The sequence below is a fragment of the Cyrtonyx montezumae genome, unplaced genomic scaffold (assembly GCF_038088225.1).
Source record: "Cyrtonyx montezumae isolate F1298 unplaced genomic scaffold, pur_monq_1.0 scaffold_0, whole genome shotgun sequence".
NCBI classification, from domain to species: Eukaryota; Metazoa; Chordata; class Aves; order Galliformes; family Odontophoridae; genus Cyrtonyx; species Cyrtonyx montezumae.
The window spans coordinates 41,536,465-41,554,595 of NW_027071824.1; the positions used below are offsets into that span (position 1 = coordinate 41,536,465).

The 18,131-nt window shown below is 39.9% G+C and overlaps 1 protein-coding gene across 2 annotated transcripts; it reads right to left on the minus strand.

Annotated features, from left to right (window-relative positions):
• Positions 1-3,331: 3,331 nt before the first annotated feature.
• TBPL1 (TATA-box binding protein like 1) lies at positions 3,332-16,855 on the minus strand. Of its 2 annotated transcripts, XM_065733635.1 has the most exons (7): positions 16,605-16,855; positions 10,313-10,499; positions 9,664-9,746; positions 8,497-8,560; positions 6,900-7,003; positions 6,719-6,813; positions 3,332-4,647 (listed from the first exon to the last, which is right to left on the minus strand). In XM_065733635.1, the coding sequence occupies exons 2-7, from the start codon at positions 10,445-10,447 to the stop codon at positions 4,577-4,579; spliced, it is 552 nt and encodes a 183-aa protein (XP_065589707.1). In that variant the 5' UTR covers positions 10,448-10,499; positions 16,605-16,855; the 3' UTR covers positions 3,332-4,576. The 2 variants fall into 2 exon arrangements, with proteins under 2 accessions (XP_065589707.1, XP_065589715.1); XM_065733643.1 differs by lacking the exon at positions 16,605-16,855 and having other exon boundaries at positions 10,313-11,159.
• Between the last annotated feature and the right edge of the window lie 1,276 nt (positions 16,856-18,131).

Consider the following 18,131-nt stretch of genomic DNA (forward strand, 5'->3'; position numbering starts at 1 on the left):
TGCAGGAAATTCACACGTTTCCTGATCTGTGACTTGACAGTGACTGCCAACATTTTCAATAGCATTAATTGCTCTGGTTGGTACTGCTTTTGGATAGCTAAACATACTTTTGCATGTATAATCCAAGCCCATACTGACTTACAATTTCTACTACATCACACTGAATGCAACGGGCTTCTGTAAATTCCTGCTGAGCATCACAGTTTCCAAAATAAGTCTCTGCTGTAATAAATTCTGTAAGTGTTCACACAAAAATAAATTTAACTTGGAAAACACCATGGGAATTATCTTTCCAGAGACAGAGATTTTGGCTTCTTGGTGAGCTTTTCTGAACTTTCCCCACACACAAACTTTTAGTGCAGAAATAAATAAGTAAAGAATCTAGTATTTTTTGAAGATGGCACAGTTCCAACACTGTTAATTGCAGAGACTCAATCAGTTTCAGGTACCTCTAAAGGTGAGTGTATTGGAAATGCTAAACCTGAACCAGTGACTGAGCACCTGGTGGGAAGGCAGGGCCAAACCAGGGGAGCTCAGGAGTATATAATGTGTGATGGAAGGGGTGGAGCCAGGATCTACCCCTTCGCAGACCTCATTTAAGAGTTGGCAGTGGAGGTGAGGGCATCTCTTGCTGCAGATCCCTGCCTACCAGAGGGCAGCTTCTTTCTTCCTTGTCTGCATTTGCTGCTCTTAGGCTCATTCTCATTTGCTGTAGCTGAAGGCTTTGTCACCCTGCTATTATTGTGGTACTTTCCATCACATTATGGCAGTACAGTGATATTCCAAGGGCTTTTTTTATTCCTTATAGCTTTAGTCTTATTTGTAGACCTGTATAGCCTTGTAAACATAGTCCTAATTGTACCTCTCTTTTATAACAAACTGCATATCTGATGACACACAGCTAGGAGTTACAGCTTCCCACAAGCTATTAAAATACAGGGTGAGAAGAGACATCTGATGTATCACATCCCTCTGAAGGACTACCCAAAAAGTTTAAGATGTAAAATTATTCACTGGCTTCGTTAACAGTCTGGATTACAAAACAGAACAAGTGTGCTTATTAAATTTACAGGTGGTGTTAAAGCAAGAGGGACTGTGCTAGAACTCCAGAGCTTAGCAAGTTTCTAAGATGGGTATGAAAAAACAATATAATTGCAGAATGGTAAATGCAAATTTCTCTGGTTACGCTGTCTAACTGCAAGTCAGAGAATGACAAAATGGAGATTGGAACATACAGTTAAAGATCTAGTGGCTATGACAACTCTAAAGCTAGCAATGAGTCAGTTCTCATTCTGCTGCAAAAATGAGTCCTTAGTAGGTAGTATAAATAGAACTAGATGTTCTCTTGAAGGAATGTGAAATAGAATTCTTATGGCACAGCTAGTGTCACAGCTGAGCACTGTGCAGAAATCTGTATGTGATCCAGCTGGAGAATCTAGGAGAAAATAGGCAGAACTATGGAATCCGAGGTCACTGAGGAAGAGGTGAATGATTGACAGGTTTAATCTTAACGTGAAGAGAGGCTGTGTGTGTACAGAAATAAACAGCAGCAGCAAGGCTTATTGCAACTCAAGGCTGGGACCTGCAGTTTTCCAGCATTGATGGGAAGCCCAGCAATATCCGAGGATGAGTGTACACCACCAACTACATCACCTGTGATTTTAAAATGTATTTGTCACAAACTGACTGAGTCTCCTTTGGAGTTAGGAGTATACACTTCTAGAAATCTTTTATTTATTATTATTCCCTTTCTCAGTGCTGCTTTGTCTGCAAGTTTGGTAAGGTGCTTTTTGTCTCACTTACTGATTGTCTCTAACAAAACTAAATCTAGCATGAGTCTAAGAAACACTCTGAAAGAAGTTGTTCCTATTTTAGAATAGGTCCTTCAGTTGGAAGGGACCTGCAAAAATCAAACTCCAACTGTTCAACCACCTCAGGGCTAACCAAAAGCTAAAGCATGATACCAAGGGCATTATCCAAATGCATGTTGAACATTAACAGGCATGGGGCATCAACCACCTCCCTGCCTGTTTACCCTCCTCAGGCAGCTGCAGAGAGCAATGAGGTTGCCACTGAGCCTCCTCTTCTCCAGACTGGACAACTCAAGTGCCACCTGCGTGTCCTTATAGGATGTGCCTTCCAGATCTGTCACCTGCTTTCCCGCTCTCCACTGAATGATTTCAAGGATCTTACCATCATTTCTGTACTGCAGAGTCTAGAGCTGAATGCAATATTCAGGATGGGGCTGTGCCCATGCTAAACATTGCAAGAGAATGATCTCTATTAATTGTGCGGCAATACTGTTTAATGTACCCCAAAACGTAGATTGTCCTCTTGGCTTGCATTCAGCCTGCTGTCACCAGCACCCTCAGGTCCCTTCCCCGAGCTGCTCTCCAGCCACTCCTCCCCCAGTCTGTCCCTGTAGCCAACATTGCTGTGTCTGAGCTACAGATAATCCACACATAGCCCATGAAGAGCTCAAACCCACCACCCTGACATTATTCACACCACACTGAACTAACCAGGCCAGCTGGACAGCAATACATTGCAGGCTGTTAACCTGTTTTTTTTTCTTCCTATAAGAGGTGGATTTCATACCCCATGATGGTGTTAATTAGAAAAAAGTTCTTTCATCCCTAGATAAATGCTTCAAAAAAGCTCCTGAATTTCCCTGGTATCATTGAAGTGTCAATGGATTTGATCAGAAAGAAAATGAGCCAAGCCTCACTCACTGTAGTTACAATGGTCAAATTCTCATACATCAGTATAGCACTACATTTTGTTACTGAACACCTCATACAATGTTGTTAATTGTTCAAATGCTTTTTTTTCCTACATAATAATACAAGTGGAGTATTCTCTAATAGACATTTGGCCACTGCTATGATATTTCACCAAAATACTGTCAGGAGTATGTGGTCCACACTATCTTCTGTGGTAACTGCACATACATAACAAGCTTTCCTTTACACGTACTTTAAAAAGTTCTGTGACAGTGGAACTCTACCTATTACTTCATAGTTATAGATCCATTACTTCATAGTTATAAATCCCTTACTCTCTTACCTTCACTGATCTAAAAAAGGCTTTTCTGAGTCCATCACTCTTGTTCTGAAGGGTTTGATTGAGCACTTCATACACAATTCCTTCTGTTACTTTCTGCAAGGAACACTGCAGATACCCAACTTCTATATTCCCCCCACCCCCAACAGACAGATAACAAACATTATACTAGGCATTTACTTTTTCAGGATATTCTGCCACTTTCCTTCCACAAGAGGTGACTTTAGTACAGTGAGTTCACTGTTCAGTTTTCAGGACCCACGTGACTGCGTATTACCTGCAGCACACAGCTGTAGCATTAAACTTGTCTTCATTCAGGGAAAAAAGACATACATACATTTATACATATTTATTTCAATTTTTTAAAAGTAGCATTTGCAGTTACTTTTAGGCATTCACCTCTCTTCTGCTTCAAATGTGCACCTATTGAGAGAAACATCTACTGGCTTCAAAGTCCAAGATTCATACCAATAATAATACATGCCAGCATCAAGCTTCATTGCTTGTTGGCAACTCCTGTCATGAAAACATTATACAGTAACATGGGTGTAGAAAAGACATGTGTTTGTCATTCAGCAATAGGCCGGGACTGGATCAGCCAGACCATCCGTCCTCTTGAGTTGAAGCGTAACAACGTGTTCCTGAACACCGAAGCTCACATAGTAACTTCTGTTTCCTTTTGCATCCAGTAGGAGGACAAGGTGGTTGATTTTTCTATGGTAGCTTCTTCAGTTGGAAAGATTTCCTCATAATCTGAAGCAAAACACCTGTTGTGGACTTCTCCACTTAGAAATGTCTTCTTTTAACAGCAAGAAAACACTTGAAGTCTGGCATGTAGTTAAGCAAATGGGGAACAAACCAAATTTCATCCTCAGATAAACATACGTAACTACTATAGATTTCAATCTAACCCACACACAAAATTTTACACATACTACAAATAGAAACAGAAGCTATCAGCAAAAGACTATTCTTACATGGTTTCAAATTAATTTGCAACTATACAATTTTAATGTAATAGAAAAAGGGAAAGGAATATAACGGAACAGGTATGAAGAGAAATATTTTCCAAACTTTTTATTTGTGCACATTCATCAGGTGAAAAAGATAACTTTTACAGCTTCTTTGGTGCCCAATATTCAGCATACAAAAATGTAAAAGACTATTCACAAATAAAACACGATCTCAAACTAAAAAAAAAAATGTTTTTAAGGTAGTGCACATCGTGACAGCTTTGCTTATGAATACACAGAAATTACTGCAAAAATAAATAGAATGTCTTTTTAAAAGCAGCAATTTCATATCTTGTAAACTTCCGTTTTTACAATACAGCACTGTTAAGAGTAAAATCCAAAAGGACTGGAGTTTATACTGTGGCCATGAACAAGAAAATAAGTCTGTATTCCTCTGCTATAGTTGGTCCAGTTTTCCTTTTTGCTTTTAGTCCAATGTGCAGCAGTCTTTAAAGGTGCTCGGTTAGGGAACCTAACCATCAAGTGGTGAATTACAAAATTTATTTTCTGCTTTCAAACACGAACGGGTAAATCTGCTCCACAGCACTGGCGACAGCTTTTACGTTTGGCCCTGAGATGTATTGAAGAGAAAAGAGGAAAAGAAAAAAAAAAAGAAAAAAGCAATAGGAAGAGAAAAAATAAGTAAATCAGACCATCATAAATTAAAACAGCAATTCTCTTTAAAATAATAATTCTAGCTCCCACAGCTTTATTCTGTAGACAAGTATAATTTCTCCGAGATTAAGAATGACTTCCTCCCGTCCCTTCCACTTACAAGAAAAAGACTCTATAGCAGAATCTGTAAGATGTTCCACTCAGGCCAGTGACCAGACTACAGCTAAACACTGTTATTAATTTCCTTGCCACTTTCACATTTCTTAGTCTGTCAGCCCAGAGAAGACTGTAGCAGCTGAGTGTCAGAAATAAAGAAAATAATTTTACTGATACCGCTCTTCCAGGAATTTGTACTGCCTGGATTTGTAAGAGCTGGTCACATTTAACTCTTCTTTTAAATAGCCATAAACAAAAATTTCTGCTAAATAATGCTGGATTTAAATTAAGTGTGTTTCAAAAAGTTTATTTTTGAAGACTTTTCAGTCTTGATTTTGCAAACAGGTTCAATCATTCATCTCTGGACAATACCTGCAAGCCAGGGAGCAATTACCATCTCAGGAAGAAGCAGCTGATGGTTATCTAATACAATTTATCAACACTTGAGGAAAGAAAAGGAAAAATGAACTACCAATGCTTTTTAACAGTACTGGACTCCCTTCCACAATGAATAATTGAGGTCCTAAATGAGCAAGCAATGATCATGCCAAAAGAGACTCATCCTGGATAGAAGTTTGCTGATGCAGATAAATGAAACCAGCTATTTATCACATGATTCAACGCTTATGGACTCAATTTCTTTTTACTGCACTTTAAGTGAACCTCAGGAACAGAGAACTGTTCCACATGGCTCCCAAAAATCAGAAATAACCTACTTACTGGCATGTCTTACATAGTAATTTGGGAAATAATGTTTTAACTCACATGCTCAATTAGAAAGAAAATGGAATAAACTAGCATTATTCTTGCGCTTTCAAACAAAGCAAACTGAGTTGAATGCTCACTTAAGCCTAGATGAAAGCCTAGAACATTCTTCACCTTCTAGACAGATGCTGCACCTTTCTACCATTTGTCTGCTGTTGTAGAAACACAAGCACAATAGACCACCTTCAGAAAGCAGGAATATGAGTAGGCACAAACTTACAGAAAGGCTAAATCACATTAAGAAGATGACGTGATGCACTGAGAGTCTTGTAGGATTTCAGGGACACTCAAGCTTCCAATTTATTTCAAATTTCTAATTCTAGCTAGACCAGTTGCTCTGTTCAGATCACATGCTGCAATCTTGAAATATATTTTAGATGTACGTTTTCAGATTACTAAGTTTGATGGAGCTTGTCTTCTTAAAAATACAATTCTCCTGAAATCTTGTGCTAAGTATTTCCCACAACGTCTGGGTATTTGTTAAGAAATCAAGATGTAAAAATAAAAACCTCTATGCAATTTCTGATAGCTGTGCTCTAACAACCACAAGACAGAACCCAGCTGAAGTGGAATACTGAATTTTTTGGTTCTGTGCTACTTTAATGAGTATTCCTTAAAAATCTGATTTTTCCCATCTGGAAGCCTGTAGTAGACTCCTCACAAGTAAACACAGTAAAGAGTGGAAAATAGAAAATTAGAGAAGAAAGCAGAGCACAGCCTTTCCAAGACTCAGGACAACCAAGGCTTGGAATATAAATCTCAAGTTTGGAAACATACTGTTATGAATGGGCTGTCAATGCTGTGTATGGTGTAGCCTACAATATTATGAGGATTAAAAAGAAAAGGAAAATAATAAAATACAAATAAAGCCCCCAGACCATGTCCACGGTCATGTCCAAGGTTATTTTTAAGCCTGACAATAACATTTTCTACGTAACTCCTCTGGCAATTTGACTCAAAAACAATTTAGGTGAAAGCACTGGGAAACAAAATCCACTCAATTCACTCAGCATACCTTCTGACTGTACTGAATGTCATCTTCCTAAACTAACTATCCCTGAAGTTAAGTATTCCCAACAAGTTAAATATTTATGGCATCAAAATACCTGTAACTGTGATACTGCCGGTTGAAAAAATCTGTAAGGTAGCTCTGAGAGTTTTTATTCTGTAGCACACAGCAGGATGAAGTTCTGGTTCATAACTAGAAAACAAAACAAAGGGCGAGAACTCAAAAAGAAAAGCTTAAGAAGCATACAATCACCATCACTCTTTAAAATCCTACCGTACCTCGCATGAGGTCTGTTATTCTTCGTAAATTCTGGCAATCTGATCTCAAAGGGCATGTTGCACACTGCTAAAACATTCACAACTTTAAAATCTGTGAAAATTACCTTTTTAAAAAGAGAGGAAAAAAAGTCATTAAAAATTCAGTTCATAAAGAAGCAGAGATGTACGCATTGCAATAAAATGTCAAGAGTATTATAAGAATACTAGTTACAGTATTTCGACGATCGGTGTGATTAATGAATTTCTAACAGCAATCTAAAGGAGTACTTAATGGATTCAAATCATTTACTTTATCCCTCTATAGTACAGTACTTGTTGGACTAGATATTTCACAGTTGCACTATGTGGTTTTAGTACAATTTAAGAATGAGATTCAGTAACAGCTCATAGCTATACTAAACACATCAGATTTGAAAATAAACTAAATTAAATAATTCATGAGACATCACAGTAAGCAAAAAAAGTGTTTTGTTGTTACAAGAAATGTAATGTATGAAAAAGTGTCCTTAATGTTTGGCTGCTGTACATGATTTTTTTAAAGCTTGGAATAAGAAAGAAGGCAAAAACTTTTTTTATTCTTTACAGTCCTTAGCCTTCTGAAGCCTACCACAGACTACTGATGTTGGGTTATTCTCTGTCCATGGCTATTTTACATTAAAGTAGCCAACAAGTTAAGTGCACTGATCTGAGCTCAGTGTCAGTAAGATCAAAGAAGAATATTTCCTTCAATTTCTGAAACAAATGAAACAAAGTGACCATTCCTCCAGTCAAAACTTTTAAGAAGTGAGCGGAAGCAACAAAACCTTACAAAACGGTCAACTATTACTTTAATCCTTAAGATACATTCTACTTAAGCCACTCACTTTATAATAAAACTTTGTGCATCTACACTGGAGGCACTGTTCATCTCCCAATTATCCAATGTTCCGCTCCAACTTTTAGAGCCTGGGTCTAACGCATACATTTTTAGCAATTAAAGTGCCTAACTTCTGCTTGGGTCGAATACAGCCTTAGTGGGATAGCCTGCTGGTAAACACAAATTGTGGATAAACAGCACAGCTGACTACCAGGAAGTTTTAAAACACATTTTAGTACTCTGAGTCATTCATAACCCTTGTGACACAGTTCAAGCAGTGCTTTTGACTGGTAACTGTAACCCAAATCCAGAAAGAGACCAGCTTCATGCCCTGACTTTTTTTATTTGACTTACTTGCAGCTGTGCAACCTCACAACACAACAGCACTTCCCCATGTTCAAATGACAGTTCAGTTTATACATTTCATTACTTCGTCCAAATGAATAGAAAAATACATTTTTAAGATTCAAGAAACAATTGTGGGTTGTTCACTTAAATACTGATCATTAGCCAGGGAAAAAGCACAATTCTAAGCTGCCAAATGAAACTCAAATGCATGAAGTAAGACAGACTCTCTTCGACTAGCATCTGGAAAATGTATTCTGTCACAAAAGGGGCATCAGAGTGAAAACATGCTGGTTGCTGAATTGCTAGGCTCCCTCATCTTTTCTTTCTGAAAAAAAAAAAAAAATGACCACCAGCATTGCTTAAGTCATACAACTCCATTTGCATTAGAATTACCTGAAAACCTAGTTTCTGTAGACAACGAGCTAATCGTCTGGCACCAAATTTAGCTTCTTCTTCACTGTAAAGCAGGAAGACAATAATCTAGCATTAATAAAGTATATATTTACATGCACACATACTGAACAGGTACTCAGACTATAAAATAAACCATTATGTAAGCATGAACAGCCTTTATTTCACCCAAGCTGTACATATTACATTTTATTTTCACTGTCTAGATACTCAAATAGATTCCTTCATACCCTATTTGAAGACTACCTCAGCACTCAGCCCAAGTCAGTAGGAGCTGCAGTGGAAGCCATACTTTGATCACACATGATAATAAATGCTCTTAAGAGACAAACATGACCACAAACAGCTTGAAGTTGGCCATCCTGACTTGGTGGTTATTTTTCATCCCACTCTCCTTTACAGCGGGCATGCTAACTTCCTTGGAGGTATAGAAAAGAACACAACGTTTAACATTCCTACTGGTAGGAAAGCACAACATAAAGCCTGGGAGAAAAACCCACTGTACACTGAATGCAGGGGCCAGAAGAAAAAAATGCAACAGCTCAACCATTTAGATGCTAGCATTCACTAAACACTGGCCATTTTGAGATGGAGATTATATACAAAAAGCATGCAAATCTAGCAGTTATCCACACTGTGGACACATCTTAAAAGAACTTAGCCATTAAGAGTTGAGTAAGTTCCTGTACCAGAACTGAGTTTGCTCTTGTTTCTTTCCAGACCCTCAACTGTGTAAAATCTGATTAAATTCAGGTGAGTTTTCATGTAGTAATAAAAGAGACATCCCTTAAAAAAAATGTCATCCCTCTCCAGATTTCAAGTCCTAGCTTAAAAAAAATAAAGTAAAACATATTTCTTAGAGAGTTTTCAAGTGAAATCTATAGGATATTTTTTTTCCAAAAGTAGTTTTTCCTGCTGTTTGTCCAGAAGGCTGTAATGATGTTTCTCAAGATTTCAACTTGGTTCAAGGCAGACACTTTGCATAGAAAAATTCCACTCAAATCCTTGGTTTTGGCAAGGATTTAAGTGTGATACAATGCGAGGGAATCTTAGCAGCAGCAAACACTGCCTCTTGCTAACTTCCTCATCTGTAACACTATGTTCTAAAATACTCAATTTCATCCACAGAAAGGATCTTCATGAACTCACCTTGTGGCTCCTGTGCAAATAACTTTTCCTGAGGACCAAATTGTGGCTGTAATCCTAGGTTTTCTGAGTTTCATTAATACTTTCTAAAAAGGAAAATGAAAGTGAAGCATTGGAAATTAGTTCATCTTCCTACTAGGAAAAAAAAATCAACCATTACACTAAAAAAAAAAAAAAGGAAAGGAAAGGAAATGTTAAGTCTTGAACTATTTCTTTCATCTCTTTCAGCAATTACAAAGATCTTGAGAAGAGCAAAATAAACATGCACTGATTAGCTGGTCAGTTTTAACACAACAGATTAAAAGTTATTTTCCCCTAAAAACAATCAAACAACACTGAAAGCCACAGTACTGTGTAACTATTTATTTATTTATTTTTGTTATTACTACAACTCTCACACTGTTAATTCCTTATCAGGATGTGTTCTGGAAAAACCACATTTGTTGGAGACAAACTAGACCCCGAGGCATAGGAGTTCTCATCAGATATCTCATACTTAATAGGCTTAGCATTTGACACAACTTGTTAGGCATTCTGCCTAACTACAGAAATAAAATTTCTCTACCTACCATATGCAGATATCAGATGCAAGAAATTTTAGCTTAAAGGACATATGTAAAAACAGATAACTGTGTTATGTTAAATCTCTTACCCCAACGTCACGCTTGTATATCACATTTGCTCCCTCTAATGCAATCTTCCTCAAGTTTAAATGACATCTTGTTCTAAAAACACACACTACATTTGTGATTAAAATGTCCAATGCAACATCACTGTCCGCATCCATTGGGGTGATTTACAACTCAGTTCTCACACCAGCTCACCATGAAGATCACATCCTGAGAATGAAAATAATAAAGTTAAACATACCAGTAGAAAATTGCCTATTAACACTGTTCTTGTAAACACTCATCCCTTAAATAAGGCAAGAAGCAGAAGTGACTACAGCCTGACTCATTTAAGTTCACTGTGCGTGCGGAGGGGGGGGGGTGACGTCTGCATCCTGCACACTATAAGATAGGAGGCTGCCTTTTTGAAGCCACGTTGCCAGACTTAACAGACATAAAATGTATGTATTTTATTTTTAAATCTACTGGTTAAATATGTTACAGCTCTCAGCAACTATATTAGGATGCTGCAAAGCTTATTAAAACTTTTTCCATCCTTTTTCAAAGGACACATGAGAAACGAGCTGAGGGATGTCATCAGACAGCTCAGGAAAACACATTTCTCTCACTGCTTAAATTGATAACTTTGAACAGCTTATCATTTGTATTGAAATGGATGAGCCTGCTGAATAACTCTGAAACTCAGAGGTTACACAAACTGCAGCCTGTAGACAGTCTGTGACCACTGCTTACCCACTATTCACCCAGCACTCTTGGCCCAACTCTCCAAATATAAGAGCGTAGGGTGAACTATAAAAACTGTCCTGATGGCAGCAGCAGTCCATGCTGAGCCACAGGAGCCTCTCATCTCTTTCTACCCTGCCACAGGAATGACACGGAATGAGCACACTGTATGCACACAGGAAAATCAAATGTTTCTGAGGAACATCATGAATGTTATGTGCTATGGAAGGCACAGAACAAACCAGAGCACACACAGCAAACCTAACACAGGCAGGAACTGCTCAGTCTTCCAGTGCATGTCAGGGGGGATGCTCCTACCAAATGCTTTGACCAGAGGACAACTGTGAGACAGGGAGCAAGCATACTGCTCACTGCCATCCTGTGACTGATGGCACTGCTTCTGTAAGTGAACCAAAGCCAAGATGGCTGGTGCTTCAGAAATATTCCAGATGAAGTATTTGGGGAAAGGTAGGGGGAAAAAAAGATCAAGAACACTGGTATAGAGAGAATAGGACTTATGTAAAAATACCTGAGTTTATTTAGGATATTTTCTTTGTATACAAATGTAAAAATCTTAGTTCTCGTCCAGGAGAATGAGTTTAAGCCTGAGGGATAGAGGCAATAGTATCCAGACCGCTCCTAATCTAAAACATTAGTAATATTTCACCCCAACAGAAAGCAAAGACCAAAATGAAAGAAAAACTGTCAGATATGTAAGATGCTCTACCTGGTCATTGACACAGGAAAAGCAGAAGACTATGTATCAAAAGCATCCATACACATAACACAACGCAGTGCACATTTATAAATTTTTTGGTTTATGTACTGAATCTACAAAACAAAATTAACAACGTTAACATCACTATTTCCACCTGACTATGAATTCCTAACCATCATACCAGCTTCTCATCAAGAATACACTCAAGATGCATCTTTAACTAAAACTCACTGCCAACACAGAGTAACGTACAGTGCAGATGTGCATAATGTACTCAACCAACTGCTGTGACAGTCACCTTTTCTATTGTGCAGGTGGCTCCCATCTAAAATAATTATTTTATAATTGTTGATTTGCCCAATATAAGAAAAGGAAAGGCAGGTGATAACACAGAAATTGACAAAGATATGGCAAAAGAGGTAGAAAGCCAAAGGCAATGCGTGGGGGAGAGAAGGCAGAGAACAAACAGTAACTAATTAGTATTCCCAGATTTTTTTTTAATCCAAAATTATATGAATCCTATGAAGTTACAAATGACTTGTTCCATCTGGTTTTGATGGATTACTGCAGATTGGGTTAGCATTTATGGTACCAGATCCAAAGATAGCACATGTGCATATTCTGAACAGCACATAGGCAGGGCCAGCATCAAGTAATGAGCTGGAAGCCATGGCATCCTGAGGAAGGCATTTGTTTTCCACCCTGGCTTCACTTCCCAGCTCTTCCCAAGGTCACTTATTGGAACCCAGAAACTAATGCTGGGCAAAGGAAGATACCTTCAATAGGCAGCACCTACCAGATTTCACCACATTTTTACTGACATACTCAATCTCCAAATTCTGAAAGAATAATGCCATCATGGAGAAGATCCTCAAAACGTTCCTAACTGCTAAGGAAACCTTAATGCTTTATGAGAATATCCCCATAAAACAGTCAGATTGTCTTAAATAGAACCTGGGAGAAAAGGTTTAAGGACAGAAGAAAAAGCAATTGAGAGACACAAAAATTACATCTTAAAAGGAAAAGATTGATTAAAGGGAAATTTATAGAAAAAAATCTCAGTGTTAAAATGTTGTGGAACTGTCTGTAAGGAGGTTTTCAGAAAATATGATATATTTTGGTTAGGTATACAATTTACTTGAATGAGTTTTAAAGGGAGAAAAATCTTAAGATATTCGGGTACCATACCCCCATTTTCATTAGCCATGTTCTGAAAGCTCAAAACAACACATACACAGAGAGAACATTCTTAACTTTGAAATCTAATTTGAGCTAATATTCTAGATTGTGGTTTGCAACATTTAGGTAAAAAGTGACAGAATTTGTCGTAAAAGCAGTTATATTAATACAACATAAGGATTAAAAAACTGCCTTTTTGTGTAACATTGTGTGTAGCTTTATCTGATCTAACAGAATTAAATCACTGATACACTTCACTCAGATGCTGAACATTTTAAACATTCACAGTACAAATGAGAGAAATTTCATTAAGATGACTGTATTTGCTACTGCTAAATACCACTCAACTTCCTTGAAAATCTGCGTATGAAAAATCCAAGATCCACCACGTCTGTTCTCATTTAGCACAAAAATACAGCACCAACCTCTTCCAAGGCACTGTTTAGAATTATGAGATAAAACAAGCTGCTTCTGTACTTGGATGCTTCTGCCCAACAGTGAGCATAACCTGCTACAGGCTCTGCCTCAGGTGTTCATTTTGATGTCTCGCGCTGTACCAATAACAAAGAAAAAAAGGTTCAGAAGAGATTTCAGGAAGTCTGAAAGAAATCCAAATGCGCAACAACCACTTCCAACAGAAATTAATGATCAAAAAAAACCACTAATGTATGTACCGCATAAAAACATCCAAAATCATCTTTAAAAAAGTAGTGTAAGAAGCTTCATTTAAAAAAAAAATATAAAAATAAAATGATAAAAAAAAAACCAGAAACAAGAAAAAGCTGTTCTTTTTTCTGTTTCTCTCCAGTAGCATGACCAGCTGCAACACCAAGTCGTAACCAATGTCCTGATGCTCCTCTTCTCATCTCTGGCTACTGATGCACTCCACTGCACCCCATTCAAGGCCAGGCTGGATGGGGCCCCAGGCAGCCTGATCCCGTGCCAGCCCTGCACATGGCAGGGGGGTTGGAAGCAGATGATCTCTGAGGTCCCTTCCAAGCCAAGACATTCTATGATCCCTCATGGGTATCTCTAAACTATTCTGTTATTTTCCCAACTCTGCATTTCTACATTTCTGTTTCTTATATGCAAACTGGGAAATATAATGTTGTCATGCTTTTACAAAGGCATTTTCATATTAAGAAACAGCATTACATACATGCCTGTTACTATCCTGTATTTATGCACTTACACTTGCAGAGCAGAGGGACTGAGTAGAAACTAAATACCTGTTTGTTTTGTTTTTTTCTGCTCAGGGTTCACAAATTCCAAGTGGATCTCACGGAGTTCAAATTAGGTTTTTTTGGTCGAGTTTACCCAAAAGTTCTCTCACCGGAACCTTAAAATTTTGGCAGCTTAAATCCCAGTTCAATAAGTATGTTATGCCAGCCACCACTAATTTAGTAACAGGTTAAAACAGAAGATAAAATCATTTATTTTTCTACATACACAGCTTTACTTTTATATTGTCCATTTCATTCAGCTTTTTCCAGAGCAAGACATGAGTTAACTCTGAATTCAAATTCTCTTGTATGAATGTAACAGAACTCATGCCAAGAGAGAAAAGAGATACATAAGTGCATCTTCAAAAAAATTTGTATTATTCTATTTTATAACAGAAATATTAAAAGCTAGTTCTCTCTTTTAAACACAGATGTCAGGGATAACAATGGAAAGTTGTCATTAAGGGAAAAAAAAGAGGAAAAAAGCGGCAAATAGATAAAGCATAGTAAAGAACATGAAAATAAGAACAACAAAAGAACTAATCTCAAGAATATTTGGCTCTAAGAAGCAGTGTATTTTACCCTGATACTACAGAAACTTCCCACTTTAGATTAAGAAGCATTTTGAAGGAAGGAGCGAAAAAGGACTGAGTGCTGCAATTCTTGAACAAAGCATTACCCATACATCCTCAATTAGGACCAAGGCCGTACTATTTTTGAAACTATATAAACACACACAAAGACACACACCCTGCACAGAACTCCTGCAATCTAAAAAAAGCCAGCCTGCTCTGACTTCCAAAAAAAAAATTCCAAAGCAACACCACCGTCAGCATCAAAGAGAAAGGAAAGGCACTTGGGAAAGGGCATATAAACAAAGTATTATTTTAAGCTTTTGGCTACCTGCAAGCTGAGAAAACTCAAGAGTTATGAAGGTAGAAGATGTGTACCTAACAACAACGATGCTAACGTCAGAAAAGCTTTATGAACATCTTTGTCACCACCAGCAGAAGAACAAGTGACTTGTACTGGTTATTTTTAACCTTGCTGCCAAGCACTTTGCCAACTGACTCCAAAACCTGTTCCAAGAGCACAGTAGACAGTGTTCCCAGTGGAACGTACTACTGTTGCTATTGGCAAATAGCTTGAAAAGCATTTTTTATTAAGTTACCAGAAAAATCCAGGTGAGAACGCAGAAAGCAAAACATAAATCCAAGTGGGAACCAGGAGATAATTAATTCCATCCTCTTGCTGAAGGCATTTTTAATCTTATTCCTTTAAGGTTTGCGTTCAGGCCATAGGGAAACAGGATCCTACAAACTTAAGCTGACAGACCTGAGGTCTGCATAAATCCTGGAATACAATATTGTCACAGTGATAGGTGGATGACTCCCAAGAAATGAGGGTAACACCACTACTGTCTGTCTAGGAACCCTCTGACTCAATCAGCTTTCTGAGTGTCAGACACTGGGCCAGAGATGTGTGCTTTCATTTTTTATAGCCTCCAGCGGCAAGTTAAATTGTTCCGAAAGGAAAGAGTTAGACTTAAGGTGACAATCCCAACTTCTGAGATTTACACTCATGTGACTGTTTCCTACAGAAGTAAAGCACATACAGCCTGGAAGAAATTTCCAAATATGTGTAAAAACAGCTGAAGTGGACACTTGTCTGAAAAGGACAATATCAAAAACTATTAAACACACAACACCAGGTACAAGTAGTACACAGATTTCCCATTCTGCTATTGTGTTCTCGTGGGTTAGATTACTGCGTGCCCACAGACCTGGTATCTTCCAACACAAATTCAGCTGCAAAAATAAAGCCAAGCTGCATACAGAGTTAAATGAGAAAGCCTTTTTTTCAGAAAGTAACTTGTAAGAGAGCATTCTCCTCACGTTCTTCCCATCAAAAAGATCTCCTGATAGCCAAAGTGAGAATTGCTTTGCACCCAGCTCTGTGCCACCTCTCCCTTCAAGCATCAAGCCACATCCTAATGCAGGGTATTGAGAACTATCAATTCCATCTCAATTATAGATAAAAAATGGTTCTAAGCGCGATAAAACCCTGACCCAACACGCTCAGTGGCTGTTCCACGTTGACAAAACAGCGAGAAAAACACAAAACCTGAATCTGAAGTCACACGTTCCCTTTCTGCCCGATTCAGCTTGGGTAACTGCTAGCCGTGCTGCTGAGCCCGGCACGAGCCCGCCCCGTGCCACAACACTTAGGGCAGCAATCTCCCTCTCCAACCCATGCCCCGAAGTTCCCAGCCAAGCACAGCACAGACAAAGCACGTTCACAAGGCCTCACGCCCACCCTGCGCCGCACTCCCCGGGCACCCCTCCACACCTCGCCCCTTCGGGGGCCGCTCCGCCAGCGGAGCTGCGGTCCCTCCCTCCCGCTTCCCGCACCCCACCGCCTCCCGCCAGTGAAAGGTGCGGCGGAGGGGAGGCCGAAGACCGCGCTGCCTACCCCCGCAGCAGGAAGGGGCGCGGGCTCCCAGCGGCCGCCCGGTGGGGCCGCGTCCCTCGGGCAGAGGCCGGCGGCGGGGCCGGGCCCGCTAAACAGCGGCCCGCAGGCGGCGGGGAAAAAGGCGGCCCTCGGCAGCCGTTACCGAGCGGGCGGGAGGCGGCTGGCGAGGTTGCTAAGTGCCCCGCTGCTCGCGCCCGACGGCGTTCCGGATGACGGGCCGAGGCACCGCGACAATAAACATCCCCCAGCGCCGCGGGCATAGACGCGGCGCCGGATAGAGCGGCCACCGGAAGTCGTCGCGGCGGGAGGGGAGGAAGGGGGCTGCACCTAGAGCGCACTTCCGGTGTGGTGAGGAGGTGTGGCGGGGCTCGGGCTCGCCCTTGGAGGGCTCTGTGTGCAGGCGTTGTTGTTTGGTGTGCCTACGGAGCTGTAGTGTCAGCCCGTACGGAGCTGACCGTTGGGCCCGAGCTGAGAGCCTCGTTTCTTATTTGAGGGGACTGAGAACCCTGAAAGACCTTACTTGAGACCTCTGGAAGGCTGCCGCCTTTCAGCGCTGTGTTTTTGTGTCTAAATGGCTAAAGTGAGGCTGCTACTTAATCTCTTCCCGTAGGCAGCCTGTGTCATTGCTGAGTAGAGAGTGCATGGGGCCTGCTCTGAGGAGATACCCAGGGGTGCTACGGTGGCAGCTAGGGTGGCACTGACTCTGTCCTGTGCAGCTCTTAGGATGTGGCATGGCCCATCTGTGCTGTCTGTGCCAAGCTGTTGTTTGTCTGTACTTAATGTATTGTTTCTGCTTTGTGTTGTGCTTCACAGAATCATGGAAGGGCTTGGGTTGGAAGGGATCTCAAAGACCACCCAGTTCCAGCCCCGTGCTGTGGGCAGGGCTGCTCCCCATCAGTTCAGGCTGCCCAGCGCTCCATCCAACCTGGCGTTGAGAGCCTCCAGGGATGGGGTGGCCACAACAACTTTAGGCAGCCTGTGCCAATGCCTCACAATTTCAGAGAAAAATGTTCCCATCATCTAATCTAAATTCTCTTTTAGTTTGAAACCCCTTGTTCTATCACTGTCTATCGTGTAATGTTTGGAAACTTGAGAATAATTGGGTGCGGGTACAGAAGGACCAATTGTGGGCACAGTGCCAGAACTGAAGAATGAACAAAAGTGGTCTGTTGACTTCATAAAGACACATCAGTCTTTATGTGAGAAATGTGTAAGTTTGTTTATGTATTTATGGGTGTATGGTGCACTGCATTGACAATTGGATTGACTCTGGATTCATAATTTTCTGAGGATCTTTTACAGTGTGTGGTGAATGTAGAATGGCTTTCATGAGGATAGAGGTAACGGTATGCAAGCCTTTAGAGTAGGAATGTTTTCCCTCTGCTACGTTAAATTTAAAAATTGAAATTCTAAGTTCATTAAAGTTCACCTGACGGAAGTAATTACTTCGATTCTCACAGAAAGTATTGAAGCTGCTGCGCAGATCGTTAACCCAGGCTTTGTCCTCCCGTTAGCGGGCTGTGCTAA

What these genes read in the sequence shown, in the direction of transcription:
- TBPL1 (XM_065733635.1), bottom strand. Translation starts at nt 10,447, where the DNA reads ATGGATGCGGACAGTGATGTTGCATTGGACATTTTAATCACAAATGTA. An exon ending in TATACAAGCGTGACGTTGGG is followed by an intron (nt 9,747 to 10,312) that starts GTAAGAGATTTA and finishes TTTCCTTTTTAG; the next exon opens with AAAGTATTAATGAAACTCAG. An exon ending in CGGCAGTATCACAGTTACAG is followed by an intron (nt 4,648 to 6,718) that starts GTATTTTGATGC and finishes AATACATCTCAG; the next exon opens with GGCCAAACGTAAAAGCTGTC.